This window comes from Daucus carota, chromosome 8 (assembly GCF_001625215.2).
Source record: "Daucus carota subsp. sativus chromosome 8, DH1 v3.0, whole genome shotgun sequence".
NCBI classification, from domain to species: Eukaryota; Viridiplantae; Streptophyta; class Magnoliopsida; order Apiales; family Apiaceae; genus Daucus; species Daucus carota.
The window spans coordinates 18,420,217-18,444,574 of NC_030388.2; the positions used below are offsets into that span (position 1 = coordinate 18,420,217).

Sequence of the window (24,358 nt, forward strand, 5' to 3'; positions counted from 1 at the left end):
TAAAAGCTCGACTCGAACTCGTTTTCTTAACGAACAAATTTTTGTGTTCGAGCTCGAGCTCGAGTTCTTAACGAACCGAGCTTTTATCGAGTTCGAGCTTGTTCGCGAACAGCTCGGTTCGTGACTTTGCCAGAGGTCAGAGAGTTTGATATGGATCATCCTTGCTATGCGCCTGTAAAACCCACATATATACTCGGTAACTTCACCAGAGAAACAGCCATTTTAAAAAATTGCAGATTGCGAAATATTACAAGGACCTATGTGTCAGTAGCTGCACAACTACTATAGTGGAAGCCTCACTATTCTGGCTTATCCAACATTTGGTGTAACCTTTGATAATACATTCATGTTGAGGTCATGTGAAGTGCAACAAGAGAAGCATACACTCCATTAGGAATGCTCACAAGTGCATTGTGATTTCCTCTCTCGGCAATCACACCATTCTTCACAACTGCTATAATATCCGCGCCTTTAATGGTGCCTAGTCGATGTGCCACCACAACCGTCGTTCTGTTCACCATAACTCTGTCCAATGCATCCTGGACTATTCTCTCCGATTCTGTGTCAAGGGCGCTTGTGGCTTCATCAAGCAAAAGGATCTTCGGGTCCTTGATTATAGCCCTTGCAATCGCTATTCGTTGCTTCTGTCCGCCAGATAATTGCACCCCTCTCTCGCCAACATTTGTGTCATACCCCTGGGGTAATGCTGATATGAAGTCATGTGCATTTGAGGATCTTGTTGCTGCAATAATCTCTTCCTCAGTAGCTTCACCGTTTTTACCATAGGCAATGTTCTCACGGATGGTCTCGTTGAACAGCACAGGCTCCTGACTTACTAATCCTATTTGTTGCCTTAGCCAGTTAAGCTTCAATGTCTTGAGTTCCACACCATCGAGATAAATGTGACCGCCATCAGGATCATAGAACCTCTCAATCAGACTAATTACCGTAGATTTTCCACTTCCACTCTCTCCAACAAGTGCTACAGTCTGTAAAAAATTAATTCAGAGATCAAACAAGATTAGCAACTACCATAAACTCTCTTATTCAATTAAACTACATCCTAGGTGGATTAGGGGGTATAGATGGTACAAGATAAACAAAATTAACAGAAAGAGAAGAAAAAAAAGTTCAACACAAATGTGTCTGTATTATATCAGCCTAATAGTACATGTTGAGAAGCCAAGATAGCAAGTATAAACTGATGACTGATAATAGTGATTCATTGTAGATTTGAGCTTATCATTCACAACACCTTGCTGTGTAAATTTACTTTCTGGCCTTAATGTGGATTGAACAAAAAAAAAAAAAAAAAAACAAATATAGAATTTGTAAATGTAAGAGTTTTGATGCTGCTGAAAGTTTTACCTTGCCAGAGGGTATAATTAAGCACAAATCTACGAAAATTGGAATATTGGGTCTTGTCGGGTACTTGAAGCTGACATTCCGCAATTCAACATCACCTTTTACAGTATCTATCATCAAGCCTTCATCATTGCTGGAATCTATTTTGGGTTTACTATCAAGAATTTTGAAAATAGAAGCAGCTGAGTTCTTGACCTTCTCAAGATCTGGTGCCATGCCAATGGTCTGACTAACTCCGATCGCCGTCATCGTAAGAGCAAAGAAAACCTGCAATCAAGCAAAAATTGTTGTATTGTAAGTAAAACATGAAATGATTCTTTTAGAAAAAGGGGGGACAAATATTTATCACAAAGTATTATCAATAAATACTTAAAAGGAAGACAAAAGAATAATAAGTATTTCTTTAACTCTTGAATCATAGCCTAGGTAACAAAACAGATTGGTGTTTACTCTGAAAATTTCAGCAAAAGTAGCTTTCCCATGCTTCTCCAGGACTGATCCAATGTAGAAAATGAAAGAGTTAACTAAGAAGATAACTGAAGAACCCATGCCGAAACTAACACCGCTCACAATTCCAAGCCTAATCCCTGATTTCATGGGGCCATCACATTTCTTTTGGTACATAGCCATCACTTTGTCTTCAGCACAAAATGATGCAACAGTTCTTATGCTGCCAACTGCATCGTTTGCAACTTGACTGGCTTGTTCATACATCACCTGCGCGAAAGAAAAAGAGAAAATACTTGATTTTCATATCTACTAGTTCCTTTGAGATATTTCATCCTGATATGAAAAACATGTGCAGGGTACTCGGTAAGTAACAGTCAAAAAATATTTAAGCTGCCTTAGTGTACAGACCTTGGCATCGGCACTAAACCCTTTATTAAACTTTGTCTGAAGGAGTCCTTGCAGTAGCATCAAAGGAAGAACCGCTACAATTATCAGTGCAAGCATCCAATTAGCAGTGAATGATATAACAACTCCGGCTACTATTGTTGCCATGTTTTGGACAATCAATGCCAATGCATCACCAACAAGACTTCGGACTGTTGTAGCATCAGTTGATAATCGGGCACCAACTGCTCCACTGCATTCAAGAACAATATTCAGTCTGAGAGAGCTGTTTCGTTTACTTAGTATAAACTATAAACGCATCTGCAAGAATCTGTTTAAGACTTTAAGTAATTGAGGTAAAGTTGCTTCTGTAGAGGATATGCCTTTGATACTAAACAAATATGTATGCACTCCAAAAAGAAACATATGTACCTAGAGTTTGCAGGGTCATCAAACCAACTAATTTCCTGGTGCACAATCTTCTGGAATGATAATGAGCGAATTCGTTGAATTAATTTTCCTCCTGCTACTCCAAAGAAATAATTCTGCACTGGTATGACAACAATGGTAACGCAACCAAGACCAACATACATGAGTGCCCAAAATCTAGAATCCTTTCGTAGCTTAGCATGAGGTTCAAAGAAAATCTTGATGGCCTTTGATATTAATAGACCAAACAAAGGGAAGACCACACCATTGATACATGCTGCAACTGAGCCAAGGATCAAAACTGAAAGCTCCGGTTTGTTTAAATAGGCCAACCGCCACCAAATAAAATCTTCCTTCTTTTGCTTATCAGTTTCATTGTTTTCTCTTCTGGTAGTGCTATTCTCACCATCTCCTAGGAGAGATTCATCAATATGGTTGAAACCTGGAACAGAAGCTAGATATGAAGATCGACTAGACCCTCTGCTTAAGGATCTCATAGTGGAAAATCCTTGGCTAGAGGAGCTGCTAATGTTTTTATCATCCTCTTCTGCTTCCACATCTCGAGTTGCTTCACCCTGATTAGTACCCCCACCTTGCATTCGGATTAACTGAGTGTAGGCACCTTCTGGATCTTTAATCAACTCATCATGAGTTCCTAATCGAGCAAACACATAAAACATTATTAAGATAGTAAATGTTTTACTTGAGAATGTCCGCAAATATCTCTATCAGAAATGTCAAACAAAATGAAACAAGTAACCTTTCTCTACGAGTTTCCCAGCATGAACAACAGCTATCATGTCTGCATTTCTGATGGTCGTGAGACGATGTGCAACAACAACAGTAGTTCTGTTTTTCATGACCTTCTCGAGTGCATTTTGCACAACACTTTCTGATTCAGCATCAAGAGCACTTGTTGCTTCATCGAGAAGAATAATTTTGGGGTTCTTCAGGATAGCCCTTGCAATTGCAATTCTTTGCTTTTGCCCACCAGACATCTGAGTTCCATGTTCACCTACCATTGTGTCCAGACCCTGTTTACATCCTATGCACAGTTAGAACAATTAACTTTATATATAATGGACTGTTAACTAACAACATAGTGTGACATCAAATGATCCCTTATGAAGTCTCTAGGCTCAGGCCTAGGTCCGGATATTGCAGTCTCAGAGAGGGCCAGCAGTGGACTTACAATGAGTTGCCTCAATTAATTTCTGTTCTGCCTGGCCCCATCGAGAATATAGTCACCTATAAGGTTGTATACCAAAGTTCAACTTTGGTCCGACAATAGAATTTCATAATTAGCATTCCTTCTTCTTTATTTTTTCGCTAAATAAAAATTTTATGCAATGCTAAATTGTTGACATTCAAAGCCTGTTTTAAAAATGTTCCAACACTGAGAAACGCCTACTTCCTCTTGAAGTAAGGTGTATTCATAGTAAATTCAGCACTTCTGATTTTTATAAAGAAAAATATTACTAAAGCTTGCAAACTTAGAATACCTCGGGTAATTTGTCAATGAACGTTGCAGCATTGGCCAGCTCAATAGCCATTCTTATCTCCTCTTCAGTAGCATTTTCCTTTCCATAAGCGATATTTGATTTTATTGTTGTAGCAAACAAAACTGGTTCTTGACTCACAAGCCCCATGTTCCCTCTTATCCATTTAAGCTGAAATCTCTTCAAATCAACCCCGTCAATAAGGACTTGACCAGAGTCGGGATCATAAAATCTTTCCAGAAGACTAATAACTGTTGATTTCCCACTTCCACTTTGCCCAACCAGCGCTGCAGTTACACCACTCGATATGCTTAACGATAAACCAGAAAATATTTGCACGTCAGGCCTTGCTGGATACCTAAAATACACATCTTTCAGCTCAATAGCACCTTTGATGTCACTCAATACAACTCCACTGGTATCATATGCATCAATATTTGGTTTACGGTTGATTGTCTCAAACATTTTATAGGCTGCAGCCTGCCCTGCTGAAAATGCACTTAAACTTGGCAGTGTTTGGCTTAATGAACTAGTCCAAAAAATAGTTGAAAAAACATATATTAGCCATGACCTGAATAAGATTTTTGTAAAGAGCACCTTGGAATAATATTATATACCAGTCATAAAAATGTGTACATACATGCCCCCAGTGATGATTGACATGATAACGTTCATGACCTTTCCACCATCATACCCTTTTTCTATGATAAGCTTTGATCCATACCATATGGCTAGTCCATAAGTGCTGAAAACGCTCAATATCACTGCGCCAATACCTAATCCTGAGGCTATGCCATTGTGCTTTGCAGTGGCATAAGCAATAAGAATCTTGCTATCATACTTTTCCATTGCATTCTTCTCCCCAGTAAAGGAAACGACCTAAAGATATAAGGAAATCAACCAGAAAACAAGAATATAAACAGTAGAAAACAGATACATATAGTTGCAGATTTCCATTAGATATAGATAGGCATAATTGTTATATGGGTGACATACAGTTCGAATGGCTCCAATGGTTTGTTCAACTACATTTCCAGCTTCAGCATAAGCAACCTGACTACGACTTGACATTTTGGCCATTATTAATCCCATGAATCCGCCAGCAATGAGAACAGCAGGAATGCAAGAAGTTAGAACTAGAGCAAGGAGCCATCCTCTTACAAAAGCAATCACAAAGCCTCCCATAAATGTTGACATAAGCTGAATGAATTTCCCAACCTGTTAAATATATTGAAATTAAATGAGTGCATATTATACCATCGCATCATGCTAATTACTGCATACATGGAGAAGTCAACTGGGGTACTATTTGGAGTAATGAATTTATGCCAAGATTAACAGTTAAACCTCTGGGCATCATGAAGGACCTCGTTTAACATGTTTTTTCTGCCACATATTATGCACAGACAAACACAGAGTACCCTACCTTTTCACCCATGGCATCTTGGATGAGAATGGTGTCGCCAGACATTCTCCCAATGACCTCTCCAGTTGTTGTTTCAGTGTCGAAGAATGCAATGTCCTGTCTCAATATTGTTTTTAAGTAGAGTCCACGTATACGAGCAGCCTGTCTCTCCCCAGACACCATCCAACAAGATACCTCTGTGATTCGGATATATACACCAAACCTGATCGCTTAATGTAGTAGAACTTACAAATAAATAAACAAATGTACCATACCATCATTTAAATTGTAAGAAAACCGGTGGCCATAAAATATTGCCCTCGTAATTTGTTTTTTAACATCTGTAAATATTTATAATTCTTTAGAGTATCAAATGTATCCTAATCTCACTTCATGACCGCATAAATTGTTCAGAATGCATGTAATGTTTGAAGATTAGCAATTAATACAAAATAAAAAGTTCATTGAATGAGAAAAAGAATAACAGTTTGCACTCACGTAGAACTGAAGCAATGCCTGCACCAATGGCCAAGTATACATACAGAAGGCATACCTGAAGATATATAAGAATAATGTAAATTTTATATGATTCATACAAAGTATTTCCTAATAAAACATTTTATGCTTAATCTTCCAATGATCTGTTCATATATCAGGCAACATTGAGAAAATGTGAATTTTAAGATAAAATTATTATGACATAAACGACATTATCTCATTTCCATACAAATTTATGGCGACTCAGAAGAGACTCACTACTGACATAGCTATTATGAATTCCAATCTATACCAGTTACTTATACTACTTGTAGCAGTCAATAAGATTATCATATTAATGTATCCAGTTGATAAAAACAATTGAACAAGGTCCATAAGTAATAATTTCGTTTCACAGCAGTAGTGAAAAAACACCAAATAATGGCACTGAACTGCCCATCCATCCATCCCTAATAGGTAATATAGATCATATATCACATGAGGAAGCATTTGTAACCAACCAGTGAGATTATAATACAAATAACATCAGTTGGTATATCAATTTCAGTAGGTTCCATTATTAGTAAAAGAACAAATACATTGAGTTACGCATCTTTAGTTACTATTTAGTGACTTATATTATCATGTATAACCATATTTTAAAGTTTTTTCTAACCACCAAACTGGTTATTAATTCCTCCCAGAGGTAATTATAAGTTTTTTCTAACCACCAAACTGGTTATTAATTCCTCCCGGAGGTAATTAATCAATATTTAACTCATGAGGAAAAGGTACTTGATTCTGCTTAGAACAAGTAATTTGTATACAGAGAACAGATGCATAACATTGACATGTACACGCCATACACATCAGGTTCTGCACCTATTTCATCCTCCCTGGCGCTGGATACACAGGATATATATGTTCTGTCTGAATTGTGAGCCAATTACGTTTACCACAACCAAGTGTAGACTAATGACGCATAAACCAGATCAAATCAAAACAGTGTAACTATTGCACTCAGAAATTAGGGTCTATGCACACCTTCCTCTTACTCTAGTACTCCAAAAGGTAGGAATCTAATTTGTAAGAAGTTTTTAATATGCCAGTAATGTATCCAGCTGATCTGCAACAGGAACAAATCTCCCTTATTTTGTGTACTAAAGTTTTTTCACATCTCTAATGTCAATAAAATCAACTTTCAATACTCTTCCCTCTTGTAAAATCAGGCATCAAAGTTCCCTCACTACATTATCGAGACACACATAAACCAGATCAACCAAAGCATTGCGAATATCCCACTCAAAAACCAGATTCTATGCACACCTTACCCCAGTACTTCAAAAAAACTGAATAACGAAAAAAGCCGAAAGCTTTCAGTAAACCAGTAATGCCAATAAAAATCAGCTCTCAACACTCTTCCCACTCAAAAAATCAGGCATCAAAACCCCTTACCACATTATCAAGATTTTAACACCTCCTTTTCTGCATGAACAAAATCTCTACTGATGATCAAACCAACCCACACCCAAATTCCACAAATACAAAATATCACACACATGGGTCATCACGAATCATGCATTACAATATCAAATCAACATTCAAGAATTTCAAGAATCAAGAACTCAAGACCAAAAATTAAGAAACCAAGAACATACCTTAGAGATTTCACGAGTAATATCATCACCATTAGTTTTCCCAAAAGTATTAATAAGCTGGCTCATCACAACCAACATGAGAGGCTGTGTCAATCCATTGGCAACAGCCCCGATCACCCCAGTGATCATTAACAACACATCTAATCTATCTGCAAACACAAACAGTTTGTAAAAGGCAACTTTCTCATCTCCTCTTCTAACTCTGTTTTCTCCACTTTCATTGTCATTCATTTTCTTAAGCCCTAGCGATCACTATGCTTGCATGTAAACATACACAGCTGGCTGTAAATTATGTGTGTAATTTATAGGTTGCTGTAACTTGTAATATAATTTAGGTTTATTCAGAGAGACGTAAGGTCGAAACCTAAGTACGTACTTGTTAGGAGTGAATTGTTCCGAAATAATGTGTCTTCTAATTTTTGTAGAACAAATTTATAATTTATTGTAGTGATTTTCTAAACAGAATATAGTTCGGTCAATAATATAGGTGTTATGGAAACGGTTTTCTGAGGGTTTTGAAATTTCCGATTTTGTAAGGTTAGTCGAGTTCTTAATTAAGTAAAACCCAAAATTAATTGTATAAATAATTTATTTAAAATATATTTATATATAACATTTATATTATATACTTATATATAATAAGCGTAAGGGAGATAATTTGGTCGCATGGTCCTCTGGTCCAAAAGTTTATCATCCGTTGGATCTTATATTGAACAAATAAGCACCGTTAGATTGGAACAAAATTAAATTCTGTTCTAGAAGGCAACTGATATCTACTTGCATGTTTATAATTCCTTTTCTGCATCCAAAACAAATTCTGTCTTTCACATGTATATGATTTTTTTTAATCCTAAATAAATATTTCCTACCAGTTTTATTCGTAGAATCATATAAATCTCACCGTCACAATTTTTTTATAATATATTTTAAAATTAATAAGCCGGATTTATGTGAGGAACAAATACAAAAACTTTTTCTTAATCCAAAATAGATTCTACCTTCTTATTGCATATTTATGATTCCTTTTCTTAATTCAAAACAAATTATGTTTATCAATTTTAATTTAGAACCATATAAATTTTTTGAAAAATATTTAAATCACATTATAATAATTTTAATATAAAACACATTTATTAATATAATCTAATAGGAGTTGGCATAATGTATTCCACTCAAAATATATTAAAATTTGATAGATAGAATTTAATACTTTGGCATGATACATACGAGAAAAGGAATTGCTTGATTAAAATAATTTATTTGAAACCATTAATGGCTGTGATGATGTATTTACCAAAGTTCTAACTTACAAACAAATCATAATTTCGAATTTTATTTTATTGAAAATTTTAATTTATTATTTATAAATTAAATTTTTCCACACCATTTAAAATATATTTAAAAAGTTTTTAAATAATTAAAAAGCTCCCGTGCCTTGCACGGGCTATAAGCTAGTATTATAGTAATAAATCTAACGTCCATGATGTCGTTAATTTGTAGTGTGGTACAGTACATTATAATCCGTGAATCACATAATCAAATTAATGGTAACTGATATTGGAATTTTTCTTTTATTGACTTATAATCTGTGCATGCATGAATATTCTTTGAAAATTTAAATTTATTTTAATAATTCGTCAGATATATGGATACTTTAAAAATATATATTCGGATTAATATATACAATATTATTTACTTCGCTTAATGAATTATATTACTAATATTTTTTACGTTGATTTATATGCAATTAAAGTCAATATTTTCAAAGAGTGAAAATAAAAAGATTTAATGATGATTTAATAATTATATTTAAATTAGAATAGACGGAAAAATAGTAATGAACTTCATAATAAAAGTCATATTCCATTTATAACATCTTTTTTATTTGGTTTTAAACATAAAATGAATAAAAGTGATCATATTTTAATTATAAAACATTTTTCTTTTCTTTTTTAAAGTAGGAACCCGCAGCCGCTACCCTTCGGGTGCGCACTGGGTAAACCCACGAGCTCACGCAATAGCCTGCAAACTACGTGAACCAAGGTAAACCGCACCTAAGCGCGATAGGCTCTGATCCAGGAGGCATAATCACAAATTCTGCTCATTTCGGGAGTCGAACCTGTGACCAAGAGGATACATGTCCTAGTAGGGTCGGGTCGGGTAGTAGGGTCGGACGAGGCCTAGTGGAACCATGATTGCGCTACGATATGCACTTTTTTTATCATATTCCATCAAGTTGACTGTTGAAGTTAAATGCCGCGGGATTTTATATTTTGCATCCCAAAAATTTAAGCGCTTTCTCATAAATATTTTTCAAACTCTACTAGTTTTATGAGGTGATAGGCTATGCGAAATCACGTAGAATATTAATACAATAGATATTTCTTACTAAACATTAAGGTCTGTTTGCTTCCACCTTGCAATTAGAAATTACAGACGTACTAATTCATCAGCCGGCAACTGATTAGCTTAATGCATATGTGAATGTTCTTCTGAATTAGCATAGCATGCATGTAACAAGAACTGTGTGACTAGCTACTATAAATACACCAGCATAACCTAAATTATGTACATATCGCTAAGCACACAGAAACTCCATATTTCTGCTATAATGTTCAGATTTAATTCATCTGTGAATACGTATCAAGTGTAAAATAGAAATTAAGATACATTAATAGTCATCCTAATATTAATGGTGTTGATTTTAAAACGTTTATACTTAGAACCTAGCTATAATACTTTTATATTGACCTTAAATTAAATTATGCCAGGTTCTTTTTTGAGCCTTAATGACCCCTTTGATGTACTCTATTAAGTACTTCCGCAATTGGAGCATGAACTTAATAAATATATGCTTGTCAAAGACGTGTAGAGTTTGGAAAATATTTATGAAAAAACGTTTAAATTTTTGGGATGCATAATGCAAACTGCGCATTTGTTAATTTTAACAGTCAAACTTGACGGAAGATGGTCAAAGAGATGCATATTGAAATGCTTTTTAAACATTCGAGTGCATATTGAAAAGAAATATTATTTGAGATCAAATTGAAAAAGCGCTTAAACTTCTGGGGTGTAAAGTGTAAATTACTCTAGCGGTTGGTACGATTCAATTCAACATCTTGTTCGTTCGGGTTTGATTTTGCATAGCTCTATAATTCGGATTAGATTCATTGTTGGATGAAATGCATTGCTGATATTGACCCAAAAAAGAAACGTTATATCTAAGCCGTGAACAGCCAACCATCGCACCGTAAAAATTGGATAGGTTCAATCTATGATCATTCACTAAATTCATCGAGTGTTCCAAAGGATCAACATGGCCAGTAACTTATATGTAATTAATATTTTAATTAAAATCTAATAAAAAGAAATTTGAAGAATAAATATGAAATGACTTTTTGTTCATTCTAATATATTTCCTATTTCATGACAGATTTGTGCTAGAATATGGGTATCACAATATATCTTCATTTTAAAAAATTTGTCTACGACAAATATGATTATTTTTTCCCTAAAACCTAGAGACCAGTTGAGCAAGTCCAATAGGTTACCTATCATATTACTTATAAATAATATAAAATAATGAGTGCTAGTATGTCTTAATGATTTAAGTAATCTATTTTTAGTGTCAACTCCAATAGTAATCCTAATATTTGTTCTCCTAAGATTATTTTAATAATAAATTTGAGAGAAAGAAGGGGAAAGGGGAGAATAGACAAAGAAAGAAGGAGAGAGATAATTATTTTATTCATAAATATTAAATAGGTAATGACTAGGGGTTACTTATAAATAAGTAATGGCTAGGAGAATTAAGATTGTGCTAGTGATTTAGGATAACACTGTGATAGTGTTGGAGTGCATTTTTTTTTTGACACATTATCTAAATGTGGGTTTAGGACATCATATAGGTAACCTAGGACTTGCTCTTATATCTAAGATCTTAGGACTTGCTCTTATATCTAAGATCTTCAACGGAGGGTTATACTAGTTGGCTATATATTAAATATAGCATATTATTATTATTTTAAGTTTGTATAAACCAAATGTATTTGTTTAATATGATAATTGATGAATTGACATTTGCTACATATATACAGTGGTTCGACAAATACATGGTTTGGCTAAAATTATAGAAAAGAGCAATTATAATTGGAGTGTAATATTTTCATGAAATTATTTGTAATTTTATTTTTGTATGCTAACTTATTTTTAAGCTAAGGAATTTTCATAGCACGTTTTTGAGAAAACTTATTACTCAAAAATGAGAATTTATTTTTATGAAACAATTCATATTTACATGTCTTTAGCAATAAATATTTTATGAAATATTACAAGTTCCTTATTTTATTAAATAAATATTTATTAAACACACATATTATGATATTGTATATTATAACAAACTAATTGAAATTATAAATTTATTGTAATGATTTTGAAATTTATATATTTTTTAATTAAAAAAAAAGTAGATTCATGCGCATACTTCACTGAAAAATATTGGTGGCAGCAGTACAGGGAGTTTGAAATATAACAAGCCTCAAACAAAATTTGGACAATTATGTAAAGTAGGGAGGTTTTATTTTTATAAATTTTAAGATGTGGGATGGGTGCTATAAGCCTATAACATTGATGATTTATTACAGAGTCTTTTTCTTTTTGCAAAATACATATACTTTAAAGTTCTTTCCCAAGATACAAACTCTAAAATTTAATCATATCCTGCAAAAGCACATTTTTTTTTTTTTTTTTGTCACAAGATACTTTCTTGTATAACGAATTGTATCAGAATACAAGAGCTGCTGCCAGGAGTTCCTTTCGTTCAAGAAAGTTTACCATCTAACCCTCGGACATGCAAAGATGACCGGGGACACTTAGACAATAAAGCTTTAATGTTCGATAAGAAAACACCCCCTAAAGGTTCCGCTACCATCCTTTCTTCCACTCGCATACCCTGAAAAAACACAACAAAATAAAAGAACATAATAAGTTCTTACATACAATAATAAAATTCTTATAAACGATAATGAAAAAATTCAAACAAACTCATAATTTAGAAAAGTTTATGAAAATAATATCACTCTAAAGAATAGGGAAATATAATATGAAAATATATGTAAAACAAGTCAAAAAATCTACACCAAAGAGACGATGAGATCTCTTTGGTTAGATACTTAAGAAAATAAATCTAAAATATAAATCTCATTAGAAAATAATTGATGGATATAATAATAAAAATTTAAAATATAAATAAGAAAAAAACTGAAATTAAAATATAGCTAAGATATATCTATTCAAATAAATGACAAAAATCTTGTCATAAGATGCGATTTTAGCTCAAAATCATTATCAACACGATATATATTTGGTATACACCAATAAAACAAACCGCCATTAATGCCGCAGTAATACCTCATTAAGGCACAATAAAGCCATCTTTTATGACCCCCATGAATAATGAAATTCAGGTACAAAAATTAACCATAAAGGCTATCAATTAATCTTTAATGAGGAAACAAAATTCAAATCATATCATTAAGAGAAAAGTCAAATTCCACATATAAATGAATTTAAATAAGTCAACTTACCATTCAAAAAATACTAAAATTATGATCTACAATTACTAGTATTAAAACCTAACAATATTCAAATTACAAAACTAAAACTAAAAACAAGCAAAAAAATTAGTTAATTTGAAAAATCTAATTACACCACACCCACTAATTAGGTCACCATCTCCGCTACAACCATCTAAAAACTGCAAACATCATGAACACTAGCGAAACAAAGAATCAAAAAAAGATATAGAATACCTAAAAAACTGATCATATAATACAAGATTAAAAACACATATCCAAAACTACTCAAAATCGGACTCGGACTAAAACGGATGAAAAGATGAAGTTGTATACAAACCAATCCATAAAAAAATAGATTTAAGCCCACAATTATACCAAATCATGAAAAATGAAATATGAATCAAGTCATAATAATATATACCATAAATCAATGAAAAATTACATAATCGTGTAGATTTATATCTTGGAAAGATCACACCTGTTTTTCTTGATCTTAAGTCTTGATTCAAGAGCAGAATGACGTGGTTTTTCCATATGAATAAAAAAGCATGAGAGGAGTATCTTTTTGCAACCTTGAAATAAGACTTGAGATCTAACTTATAAACCAAAAGGTCAGGTTTTTAGATTTTAGCCAAACACCACCGTGGTCTTCATAAGGAAATCTGGGATTTGAATGTGTTTATTATGAACGTTTTTGGGCAAAGAGGAAAAAACCCACCATGGCTGGCCCGGAAACTGGTGGACTAGATAATCTCGCACGTATCGTCACCAAATTGAGTGGGTCACGCCCAGGACCCTTTTGAGCAGAAGCATGTGATTCGGGTCGGATAAATTTAAAATTTTGTATACAATTATAATAAAGAGAAAATTCAGAGAAATACCTCCATGAAAGTTGTGAAGATGATATTGCAGCAGAGAAATACCCATTCTTGATGCCTTTCGAACATGGTTTTTCCGAGGTGCGGTCCGGACCGAGACGAGGAAACCTCGTAGGGCAGCAGAAGTCCCATGATCAACAAGAAAAGAGCCATGCACAAGGCATATTGAGAAGCCATAGCACAGTGTACTTCACCAGACTCGCTAAGCTTTCTAAGATAATAATAATAGTAGTAATAATTTTTGCAAAAGCACATTAATCAACCTGATATGACTAGATAATAGATATATTTTAAAATTTAATGCAACTCAAATCAACCAATTACAATCACAGTAATGTTTTTGGAAAAATGGTGATTAGAAAAATAACAGATGCATCCATTTTTGTTTACACTTTTTGTGAGAAGGGGATCGGAGATCAGAGTTGATTTTAATATGGGTTTTAATTTTTGACATAGATGTTTAATGTTTTAGCGGCAGAAAAAAAATGTAGTTTAATTCTAATTTTTCAATGTATGTCCAGGCTTATCACAGTATCATCTGGCGGAAAAGAATTTTTCAAGTCTAACTCTTTTTTTAACCCGGGGTATATGACTAACATACATGTACTTGTTCCGGACCCAACTACCTTGCCGAGTAGGGCTAAACCATGAGAAGAAGTATTGCATATTTGCAAGGTCTTTTCTGTGTGACAAGGTTATTTGATTTTCTAGTCTCAATTTTGCCAAGTGTTTTGGCACTATCGTGGAGGATTTTTTATAAGAAACACTATAATTAAGTGTTACTTTGACTTCTATACACTCTTTTTTTCGGAATATTCCATTCAATTCTATACATTTCAAAACTTTCTCAAAATAATAAATTTTTAAAATATATTAATCTCACCCACCCACCCACTACCTTCATCTACTTTTTCAAATCTATCACTTAAATATTAATGAGTCTCATCACTTTACTTATCTATCACTTAAATATTAATGAGTCTCATCACTTTACTTACTTTTCTTTCTCTTTCTCATTATTTTTTATACTTTTTTTAGTCTATGTGACCGATATATCCCAGCAGTTATTTCGTTCATAGGTCTGCTATTGCAATAGCTCACTTGGTCCTATGTTATCAGGAGTGGTGTTCCACTAATATTGCTTCTGGAAGCTCTTAATTTATGCAAGTTCGTTTATTTCAGAAAAAATAAAATATGCTTGCCGAGTTGTGCTCTTTTTGCTTATTGGTGCATTAAAGTATTTTTTTTTCAAAAGTATTACCTAAAAGACCTCTGGATCAAATGAATAAAATTAAATATGTTAATAAATCACACTTTGGGAAGAAAAATAACAGAAACAACATTACATACTACAGGTTACTGTATACAAAATCTAAAAAATATCTGCACATTGATATAGAAATGTTTTATCGACTTGGATATGTGTACTTGCAAAACAATGTAGTGAACTCAATAAACTTCCGAGGAACCATTAGTTGTAGGAAGCCTGTCCCGTTTGTCAACATATGCTGATGGAAACCAGCCAGCTCGACCTCTGCATTCTCCTTCTGACCAACCCGACGAACTAACCTGAACAAACACCTTACAAACATTAATTAAGTTTTGTACATTTAAATGCCTCTAGGGCCTAGGCTATATGCCAAGTTCGATTTAAGATGAGAAAACATTTCAAAACAAAAGAAAAACAACTGGGAATTCCTTTGCTACACTTTTTCATTTCCAGTAAAGAGATAACAGAGTACAGACATAAGAGGTCATAAATGTTTTCTGACGGTTTAGAGGGAACCTGTCGAACGACAATATAGTCCCCTACAGACAAACTCAGTTCCTTCTCTGATGCAGCATCAAAGGCATGTGTCGCCTGCAGGATGCACAATCAAATAAGTAGAAGTCTTGTAGAATGTACAGAAAGGTTTTCAAGGAATAATGACAAGCAAGAAAAAACTTTAACTTTGTAATATTCTTGCCACTATTCCATAGAATATTTTGCAATATTATATTCCTTACATTCCAAATATAGTGACACGTTTGGCTCTACACAAAGTTCACATGCAGGATATCTTAAATCCTAAAACTGATGTGCCAGGCCACATTACTAAACATCATGAATGTACGACAGAGTGAACATTTACAGTAGTTGTATAAACTCTCATATATATTCACTATACGATTAGAGTATGGGCAATAGAAAATTACTGTATTGTAAATCCAAAAGTTACCCCAGAAGTTAAAACAAGAAAGTAGTTCAATTTTGAGTATTAATTGACAGCCACTCTTCTCATTTGATCATCCAAAAGCTTAAAAGTTATTTTCCATTAATAGCTGTTGCAGTATTAGCCAGCATAATGTAGACAAAAGCACTATTGTCAGACTAAATGTTACGCTTGAAGCTCAGAACTAAGGATGTAGTTAAACGGTAAGTATTATCAATCATCACCCGCTCCTTATGTTTTACCATTTATTTTAAAATATAAAAAAACATTTCGGGTACATAGTTTTTATCATTTTACAATGTCATTGACCAGCAGAATACGGAAGAATGAATATACATCAAAATAGCATCAAAGATTCAGATACGTAGATTCTACTGACCAATACTAATGCTACTAAGAGATATTGGAGAGGGGCACAGCTGAAAATAAATACACCCAATCTAGATGCAGACACATCTTCATGGTCAACAATTTCTATCAAAAAGAAAACAAATGTGCTTTTGAAAGTACCTCAGCCAAAAAGTACTTCGTTTTTCCAGAGAAAAGATTAGCTGCAATAACAGGAGGAGCAGACTCTTTCCGCTGTTTCTCGGAGACAATCTGCACCACAATATAAACAATATGGAGGATTTAGAATGGTAATTAATGTGCCTGATCCTTTCTAATAGAAACAACTAGATGTAGTAACACACCTCAGTTTCAATTTCACGAAGAATTGCAGCTACCCTCTCATGATAAGTCAATTCGCCTTCAATCTAAAGAAAACAAAGTAATCATTACGAATTGTTTACACTCATTAAATTGTTCAAGATAATAAATTGCAGACTTACCAGTGCAACAAGCCTTTGGAATGTCAGTCTTTGCTGCTGGGATTCAACAGCAGCCAATGCAGCTGATGCTTCTTTACCAAGTATCGCCATGTTTCCTTTAAGCTCCTGCATTCTGGCTTCAGAAGCATGCAGTTTCGTCACATTTTCTGCAATAGGAGCTTCGCGCACTCGTGCTTGTCTTCTGGAAACCTCTGTAGCCTGTTTGCTTTTTAATTAGGAAAACCAAAAATGAGACAAACATGAAGGAAAAGTTTTCGTCTAGTTACCTGAGTCTCTGCTTCTTGTCTCATTCGACTATACCTCTGTGCAAGATGACGAGCATCTTCCAAAGGGGCCCCATTTATCATTGATCTCAAGGGTTCTAAAATCTACAATATTCAGGTAAATTACAAAGGAAAAAGGTTAGTAAATATCCAAAGCCAAAAATAGATGGTTTCTTCTTCTAATTTGGTAACAAACTCAGCTAGGGGGGGCAGCAGATGAATTGTTTCACTTATTATAAAAGATTAAATTCTCCATTTACAATCATCACTTCGACTTCTCTACATACTTCCACACACTTACAATTATTACTTCCACTTTACTACACACTTCCGCAAACTTTTATTTTCATCTTACATAAAACAATTATATTGCATAAACACTCATACATTGTATTAATAGCTTCATTCTCATTGGTATCAATGTACAATTTACATTCTTAAGTACGTGAAGAGAACAATCCAGACACAACAATTTGGTAAAGGTGATTAAGCATGCATAACTATTGGCAAGGCTAATTATAGACAATCACTAGAACATGACTATTAAAAATAAGATAACGTCCTAACTACGCCTGGAATTCGACAGTTTATTTGTAATATAATCAAATTTTCTAAAGCCAGTTATAGATCACTCACGTCACTTTCATGTCAGAAGGACCCTGTGGAAATGTTTTAAAGAAAATGATAATACCCCTCATACAAGATTCACAATGTGAATATTGATTTTTCGAATGAGGTGCTCCCATGTTAAAATTCAGTTTCAAGCATATATATGTGAAACTACTTATATAAATCAAAGCTGCCAATTTTGGAACTCGTTTTGAACTTTAGCATCAATATGAAAAACTAAACATACAGAGATTACATCATATTTTGCCAAATGATACACATGTAGTTTTCTAGATATTATATTAAATCACATCGGAGAAGGTAAGCTGAACACTTAATTAAAAACTTAAAAAATATTTTTCTACTCTAGTATATGGAAGTACAACCTGGCAACGTCCTATTCGATTCCATAACTGCACATGCATTCTGACAAAAGCAATTAGATATACGATGTCTTCAATTTGCAGTAATTTTTGTGGCATAATGAGCTTACGCACAGTCACTTTCATTACGTTCGAAGTAGTGACTTGAATTGTATTCTCCATAAGCATTATTATGTTCTAATTTACAACGCAAATAATGGGTTCTTATAACTAAATGCTAACAGATTAATAACGTATGAAGGAAGTGATTACTGTAAGGCACTTTGCAGACAAAATATAACATAAAAAGGTTTACAGGGTCTAAAAAATTGCACACTCTCCGAACTATAATATCCATATTTGGGCCAAGAGTTTTAGACCTAAAATCCTTGCATGTTTTGAGCACTCTTAATTGATGGATTATATTACTGATTCATCTTAAAATTATCTCTTCAAAAAACACATGCAGACAATAATCTATCAGATACTGATTATTTCTATACATTAGAGTCAAGAATATAACCCTAAGTAATGCCAAATCTTGACCGATATGGAAGACTTGAGAATAGAAAATTTATCTAAGCTTAAAGTTTATCACATGTAACTTCTGTCTCTTGTTTCCATAAAATTAAGCAACAGCCTCCAAATTCAGCTTTTGTTAATAAAGAACTACATTTTTACACTCGATATAATAGCTAAACCGAAGATAGCTACAAGGTTTTTAATTGAAAGCTAACATGGATCTCTGACAACTTCCTAAAGTTAATCTAGAACATGCACTGTAAGGTCCAGTAGTAGTAGACATTAGCGATTCTATTGGGTATTATCAGGGTACTAATTCGAACTAAGAAAAATAAATTCATAAAATTTGCCCAAAAAGCTAAATAGAGGATTAACCTGGGAAAAAATCAATCTGTTGAAGTCTTCTTGTTCCTTTTCCACATGTCTACGAGCATCGCCATAGATAGATGCGGCCTTGGAGAGAATCTCATCGTTGATGTTCTCAGATCCGTATTTGCAACAATCCTCTGACAATTTGGTTCCTAGAATGCATGATGATGATACACATAATTTAAGTCCCAAACATTACAATGAAGAAAGAATAGATAATGGCTACCATCAAGTAATAATGTTTGAAACACTTTATACTTTAAGATCTTATGATGTGATTCAAACAAGTCCCTCTGTAGTGTACATTGTACAAGTATAAACTATAGCAAATACCGCCAGTTCACTTCTTACCAGCTTCAATATGTTTATACCCAACGGCTGTAAATGCCTCTGCTGCCTTAACAATATCCTTTTGAAAATCCTGGACCAATAGGAACAATATGGGGTAAGCTTTTTTAGCAGTTCAGGATGCACACGAATATAAAGAAGAACCCAGCCAATCATCAATAACTTAGAATGACTCGAAGAGATTAACATTGACAAATTACAGATTTCAGAGAAATGGGAGTGAACAAATTAAGAAAGAAAATCGTCAATATATAAAAATCGTGATACTAACAATAGCTAAAACAATACAATACTGGTGTAAGACACCAAAACTCGATTAAACTAGTTTTGGTAATCATACATAGACCTCATTAACTAGTGAACACGAAAATGCTACTAATGGGTAACAAATGATCTAATACACATTCATTGGTATATTATGCAGAGATCCATGTTTAATTGGGTACTTCATATATTTTATAGCGACCTTAGAGCATCTCCAGGAGATTAGCAATATGATGTCCTAAACTATAATTTTCAGAAATATACTACAAAAATTCACTCCAGCGGAGTCCTAGTCAATCCCTAAACATTTAGGATCCACTTTTCATTCCTCATAAATAGTTACTCCCTCTGTCCCTCTCATTTCTTTACAGTTACTATTTTGGGATGTCCCTCTCATTTCTTTACGTTACTATAAATAGTAAGTTTTTCCCATCATTACACCCACTATCTTCTCCCACTATCTCATATTTAACAATAAAAACTACTATTACACCCACTACTTTCCTCCACTATCTCAAATCTATTATTAAATATTGATAGGTCCCACCACTTTACCCACTTTTCATCTAACTTTACTCATTTTTTATACATTGTCTTGGTCTCCGTGTCCCCCTCCAATGTAAACAATTGAGGGGGACGGAGGGAGTAATTGCTAACCATTCCTCATTCTGTTTTTGATGATTAAATATTCACTTCCCACCTTTTTCACACTCTTTCCACATTTTTTACATTATCTTTTTGCTAATAGATTTTGAAATCATACTTTAATAATAACAGGGAACACAAATAAGTATTATTGTTTGAGTTGTCATTCAGTATAGTGTCCTCACTTTTTAGAAATTGAATTGTTTATAATACATTTAGGGAACCTCACTAGGACACTCTTGGAGACACTCTTAATGTAAAAGCACCAGAAGTGCTTCATTTTAATCAAGACTGTCTTGTCACTTAAGAATCGCTTCTGCAAAAAGCTGAAGTAATTACTACAGTAGCGAGATGGTGGATCCTGTATTAACTTAAAAATCTTGCAACCCAGATAGCAACACTGTGTATGTGCAATCAGATCTACAAACTTTTTTGATTGAACCCTAAAGAGCTAAGAGCCGCTTGTTACAGAAATTCCCTCTTACTGGTAGTCGGTAGAGCAAGTCAATGTTAACTTTAAATTTTTCCATCTCACTAGTTAAATGAGGGTAAACAACTCTTGCGCCTCGGCTGTCACGCCGAGTAACTCAAATTGATGGAGGACCCACTAATTGACTAGCCACTGACAAGTCATTGACCAGTCACTAAGTTAAACATAATATATTATCTACAATTCTAACATATGCCACATTACAGTATTCAAGTTCAAGTGATCATGGAACATGGGCACCAACAAGTGGTTGACTAGTTGACAAGTTAAATAAAATTATTATAATATTATTCTAACAAAATTGTATTCAAGATCAAGTGAACATGGGAATCCTCTGTCAGAAAATAGGAGATAATGACATGAAAATCATGTGATAAGGCTAGATACATTACCTCTGTCCTCTTATCATATGAATAATTTTTATATTTTTGGTTAAGTTACCCCATCTCTAGTTTTTACCTCTGTCCTCTTACCTGGTGGTAAAGGTGTGTCCCTTTTCATGGTCATGGTTTGGTTTACTACCACATAACCCCATCCCAATAGAGAATGAAAACATGCCTAAACCAAAATTATCCACAGCAGCTGGTCCTCTGAGCATTGCTAATAAAAGATACTCCCTCTGTCCCCCTAGGTTGTTTACCTTGGGGGACGGGGGCTTGGCATGCATTTTAAGGCTCCTATAAAATGTAGTTTAACAAATCATTTTGAACTTTTTTTTTCTTTTGAATAAAAATTTTATGTTTAAATATATATGCAAAACAAAAAAAGTTTAAAAATACGTTATGAAACTATTTATATGCACCTTAAAATGTGTGCCGAATAATGCAAAAAGACTGTAAAGAAATGAGAGGGACGGAGGGAGTAGTATATATTATCTCTCGCAAAAGATGACAGCCAATAACCTTTTCTCGTGAAATTTATTAATCAACAACAAAATGGCTTAAACAAATGTCGTAGTTTGTGCTTGCCCCAAAAACCAATGTCCTTTAGCACAATAAGTATTACTTTTATATAAACGAAAAAATGAATATTTGATTCTATAAAATAAGGTCTTTAAGCATTTATCCAACAGGTGTAAGTAAATTAAAGCACACAAGCTATTGCTCAAACCTCTACATATATATATAAAATTTTATATAAGTATGTATATAATATTCAGGTAATGAAGACAGTTCTCTTATGTTTACCTTTCCAGAACGAGTAGACCTGTACAGCTTTTCCAAATGCTGATGTCTCTGCAACTCCACTTCATCAATAACCATGACATCTGAACTTTCATAACCACTTGCACTAAATTGCTTTATTACAGCCTGCAACTAAAGCATCAACATTAGTGACTGAAGGATATATTATAAATGTGTAGCGCACAAAGTGCAATTACCACCGTCAGAAAAAATGATATTGCTCAAAATTCACTTTCAAATAGTCAAGCACCTAGCAACTGCAGGCAGTACAGCATAGTGTTGTAAGATGTAACAAATTAAGTTTTACTAATTAGATGGATTCAAGCTTGTTCCTGCAAAAGGTACCTTGAATCGCCTTCAGAGAACATACTAATTGTACATCATTTTGTACTTAAATGTGAATGTCAAACAACATAAAAATCTTGATTGCATTATAATATAATCTTTTAATGGTGTACCATTACCTCAGTGGAGATTAGTCTTACAAACAAGAAGATTGAAAAAATACATAACTACAACATAGATATAATATTTAATGGCCTTGTTTTACAAGACAATCCTAACATGATAAGCCCATCCCACATCATTTTACACAACCAAATCACAATTAACTAATTACAGTAGAAATAACAAATGAAATCAATTTCCTGTAATTCGATACACTTAAGTAATAAAATCCACCACTCTGAAATTTCTGGTTCAGCCTCAGCACTAAAAACACAGTTTTTTATTACTAAAAAAAACCCAATTCTCCAAACAACAAAGTAAACCAGAAACAACATTTAATTGCACAATTCACAACAATCATTTCTCTGTGAAATCAAGAAACTAAACAAAAATGAAATGGGTGAAAATACCTGTTGTTGTTTAGCAACTTGCTCTCTGAGCTTACTAGCTTGCTTCCTTAAGGCATCCATTTTGTGTGTCTCCTTTTCTGATTCAATACAAATATATGTATGTGTATATGTATTCAGTTTTGATTGATCTCTGAGTGTTAATAATGTTGTCAGATCCGACAAGTATCGAGAGTTGTATAACCAAGAAAAGTACTTATGTTTTGGTTGGCTAAGGTGGTGTATTTTGAATTTTGACCCAGTTATGTTCTCGTACAGTTTTGGGTTGGGCTTCGATTTATTAGAGGAAAATTGTTTTGGGATGATCCATTCATAACAAAGCCTATAAGCTCGTAATTTCCTAAATTTTATTCTTTGTTCTCCTGTAGTCCATTATATGAGCGGTTTGATTCTTTATGTGTAACTAGCTTTTTAACCCGTGCAAAGCACGGGTTGCTTTAAATTATATTTTAATTTTTTGTTCGTCTTTTTTAAATTAAAATTTTATATTTATTTAAATTTTAAGTCATATTATGTTGATGTTTATATATACTCATATCCTCACTATTATGTAGGGCTGTAAAATGATCCGAGTGATCTCGGGTACCCCTCTGCTCAAGTACCGGATCATGTTATTTTTAACTTGTCCAGATTTGGGTCTGAGATCGTTTTATTCAGATATAAACCGATCCCGGATATTTAAGATTCGGATCTGAACTGGATATGATCCAGTATCGTATTTTCTATTTTTTAACCGGGTAGTTTATGATCCAACGAATATGAGCCGGATATGATCCACTAACATCAAATATCATTATTATTTCAGTTGTTCAAATATTTATCATTTAGTCTAAATAAACATAATATAATAAAGTATGATTATTCTAAATTAAAACTTATAGTTATATGTTGGTATATATCATTCATTAAATATATATGAATATCATAAGCATGATCACATAAAATAAATCATATTTTATGAAGATATAAACTTAAATAAGATGTTACAATTATATAAAATGATGACTATTTACTTGCAAAAATGATGGTGTTAATTAAAATATAATATGTATATGAGTTTGAATCGAATATAAACCGTCGATCATATTCGGTTATTCGGGTAGGATCGTATTATGAAAAATTATATGAGACCGAATCTGAGCGGGTATAGGTGTGCTCGTATCCGGGATCATATATTATACAGGCTTAATTTTTCCGCCAGATTTAGATCGTTTTCAAAACTGATATGAGACATATATCATATTTTCGAGCCAGATATGAGCCGAGACATCGGATAGTCCGCAT

At 33.5% G+C, this 24,358-nt stretch overlaps 2 protein-coding genes across 3 annotated transcripts; both read right to left on the reverse strand.

Moving 5' to 3' along the window:
• Positions 1-209: 209 nt before the first annotated feature.
• LOC108197883 (ABC transporter B family member 9) lies at positions 210-7,971 on the reverse strand. Its single transcript, XM_017365620.2, has 12 exons — positions 7,668-7,971; positions 6,031-6,085; positions 5,554-5,729; positions 5,124-5,345; positions 4,768-5,006; positions 4,131-4,656; positions 3,389-3,662; positions 2,632-3,283; positions 2,224-2,452; positions 1,816-2,082; positions 1,369-1,632; positions 210-989 (listed from the first exon to the last, which is right to left on the reverse strand). The coding sequence occupies exons 1-12, from the start codon at positions 7,896-7,898 to the stop codon at positions 345-347; spliced, it is 3,780 nt and encodes a 1,259-aa protein (XP_017221109.1). The 5' UTR covers positions 7,899-7,971; the 3' UTR covers positions 210-344.
• Positions 7,972-15,394: 7,423 nt separating this feature from the next.
• On the reverse strand, positions 15,395-23,318 carry LOC108197281 (SH3 domain-containing protein 3). Of its 2 annotated transcripts, none has more exons than XM_017364858.2 (10): positions 23,078-23,318; positions 22,224-22,346; positions 19,641-19,710; positions 19,296-19,441; positions 17,431-17,532; positions 17,165-17,362; positions 17,027-17,089; positions 16,845-16,934; positions 15,908-15,982; positions 15,395-15,690 (listed from the first exon to the last, which is right to left on the reverse strand). In XM_017364858.2, the coding sequence occupies exons 1-10, from the start codon at positions 23,135-23,137 to the stop codon at positions 15,571-15,573; spliced, it is 1,047 nt and encodes a 348-aa protein (XP_017220347.1). In that variant the 5' UTR covers positions 23,138-23,318; the 3' UTR covers positions 15,395-15,570. The 2 variants fall into 2 exon arrangements, with proteins under 2 accessions (XP_017220347.1, XP_017220346.1); XM_017364857.2 differs by having other exon boundaries at positions 22,224-22,352; positions 23,078-23,305.
• Positions 23,319-24,358: the final 1,040 nt, after the last annotated feature.

What these genes read in the sequence shown, in the direction of transcription:
- LOC108197883 (XM_017365620.2), bottom strand. Translation starts at nt 7,898, where the DNA reads ATGAATGACAATGAAAGTGGAGAAAACAGAGTTAGAAGAGGAGATGAG. An exon ending in CCATTGGAGCCATTCGAACT is followed by an intron (nt 5,007 to 5,123) that starts GTATGTCACCCA and finishes TTATATCTTTAG; the next exon opens with GTCGTTTCCTTTACTGGGGA. An exon ending in TAATTATACCCTCTGGCAAG is followed by an intron (nt 990 to 1,368) that starts GTAAAACTTTCA and finishes AATTTTTTACAG; the next exon opens with ACTGTAGCACTTGTTGGAGA.
- LOC108197281 (XM_017364857.2), bottom strand. Translation starts at nt 23,137, where the DNA reads ATGGATGCCTTAAGGAAGCAAGCTAGTAAGCTCAGAGAGCAAGTTGCT. An exon ending in TCCAAAGGCTTGTTGCACTG is followed by an intron (nt 17,090 to 17,164) that starts GTAAGTCTGCAA and finishes TGTTTTCTTTAG; the next exon opens with ATTGAAGGCGAATTGACTTA. An exon ending in TTCGTGAAATTGAAACTGAG is followed by an intron (nt 16,935 to 17,026) that starts GTGTGTTACTAC and finishes ATTGTGGTGCAG; the next exon opens with ATTGTCTCCGAGAAACAGCG.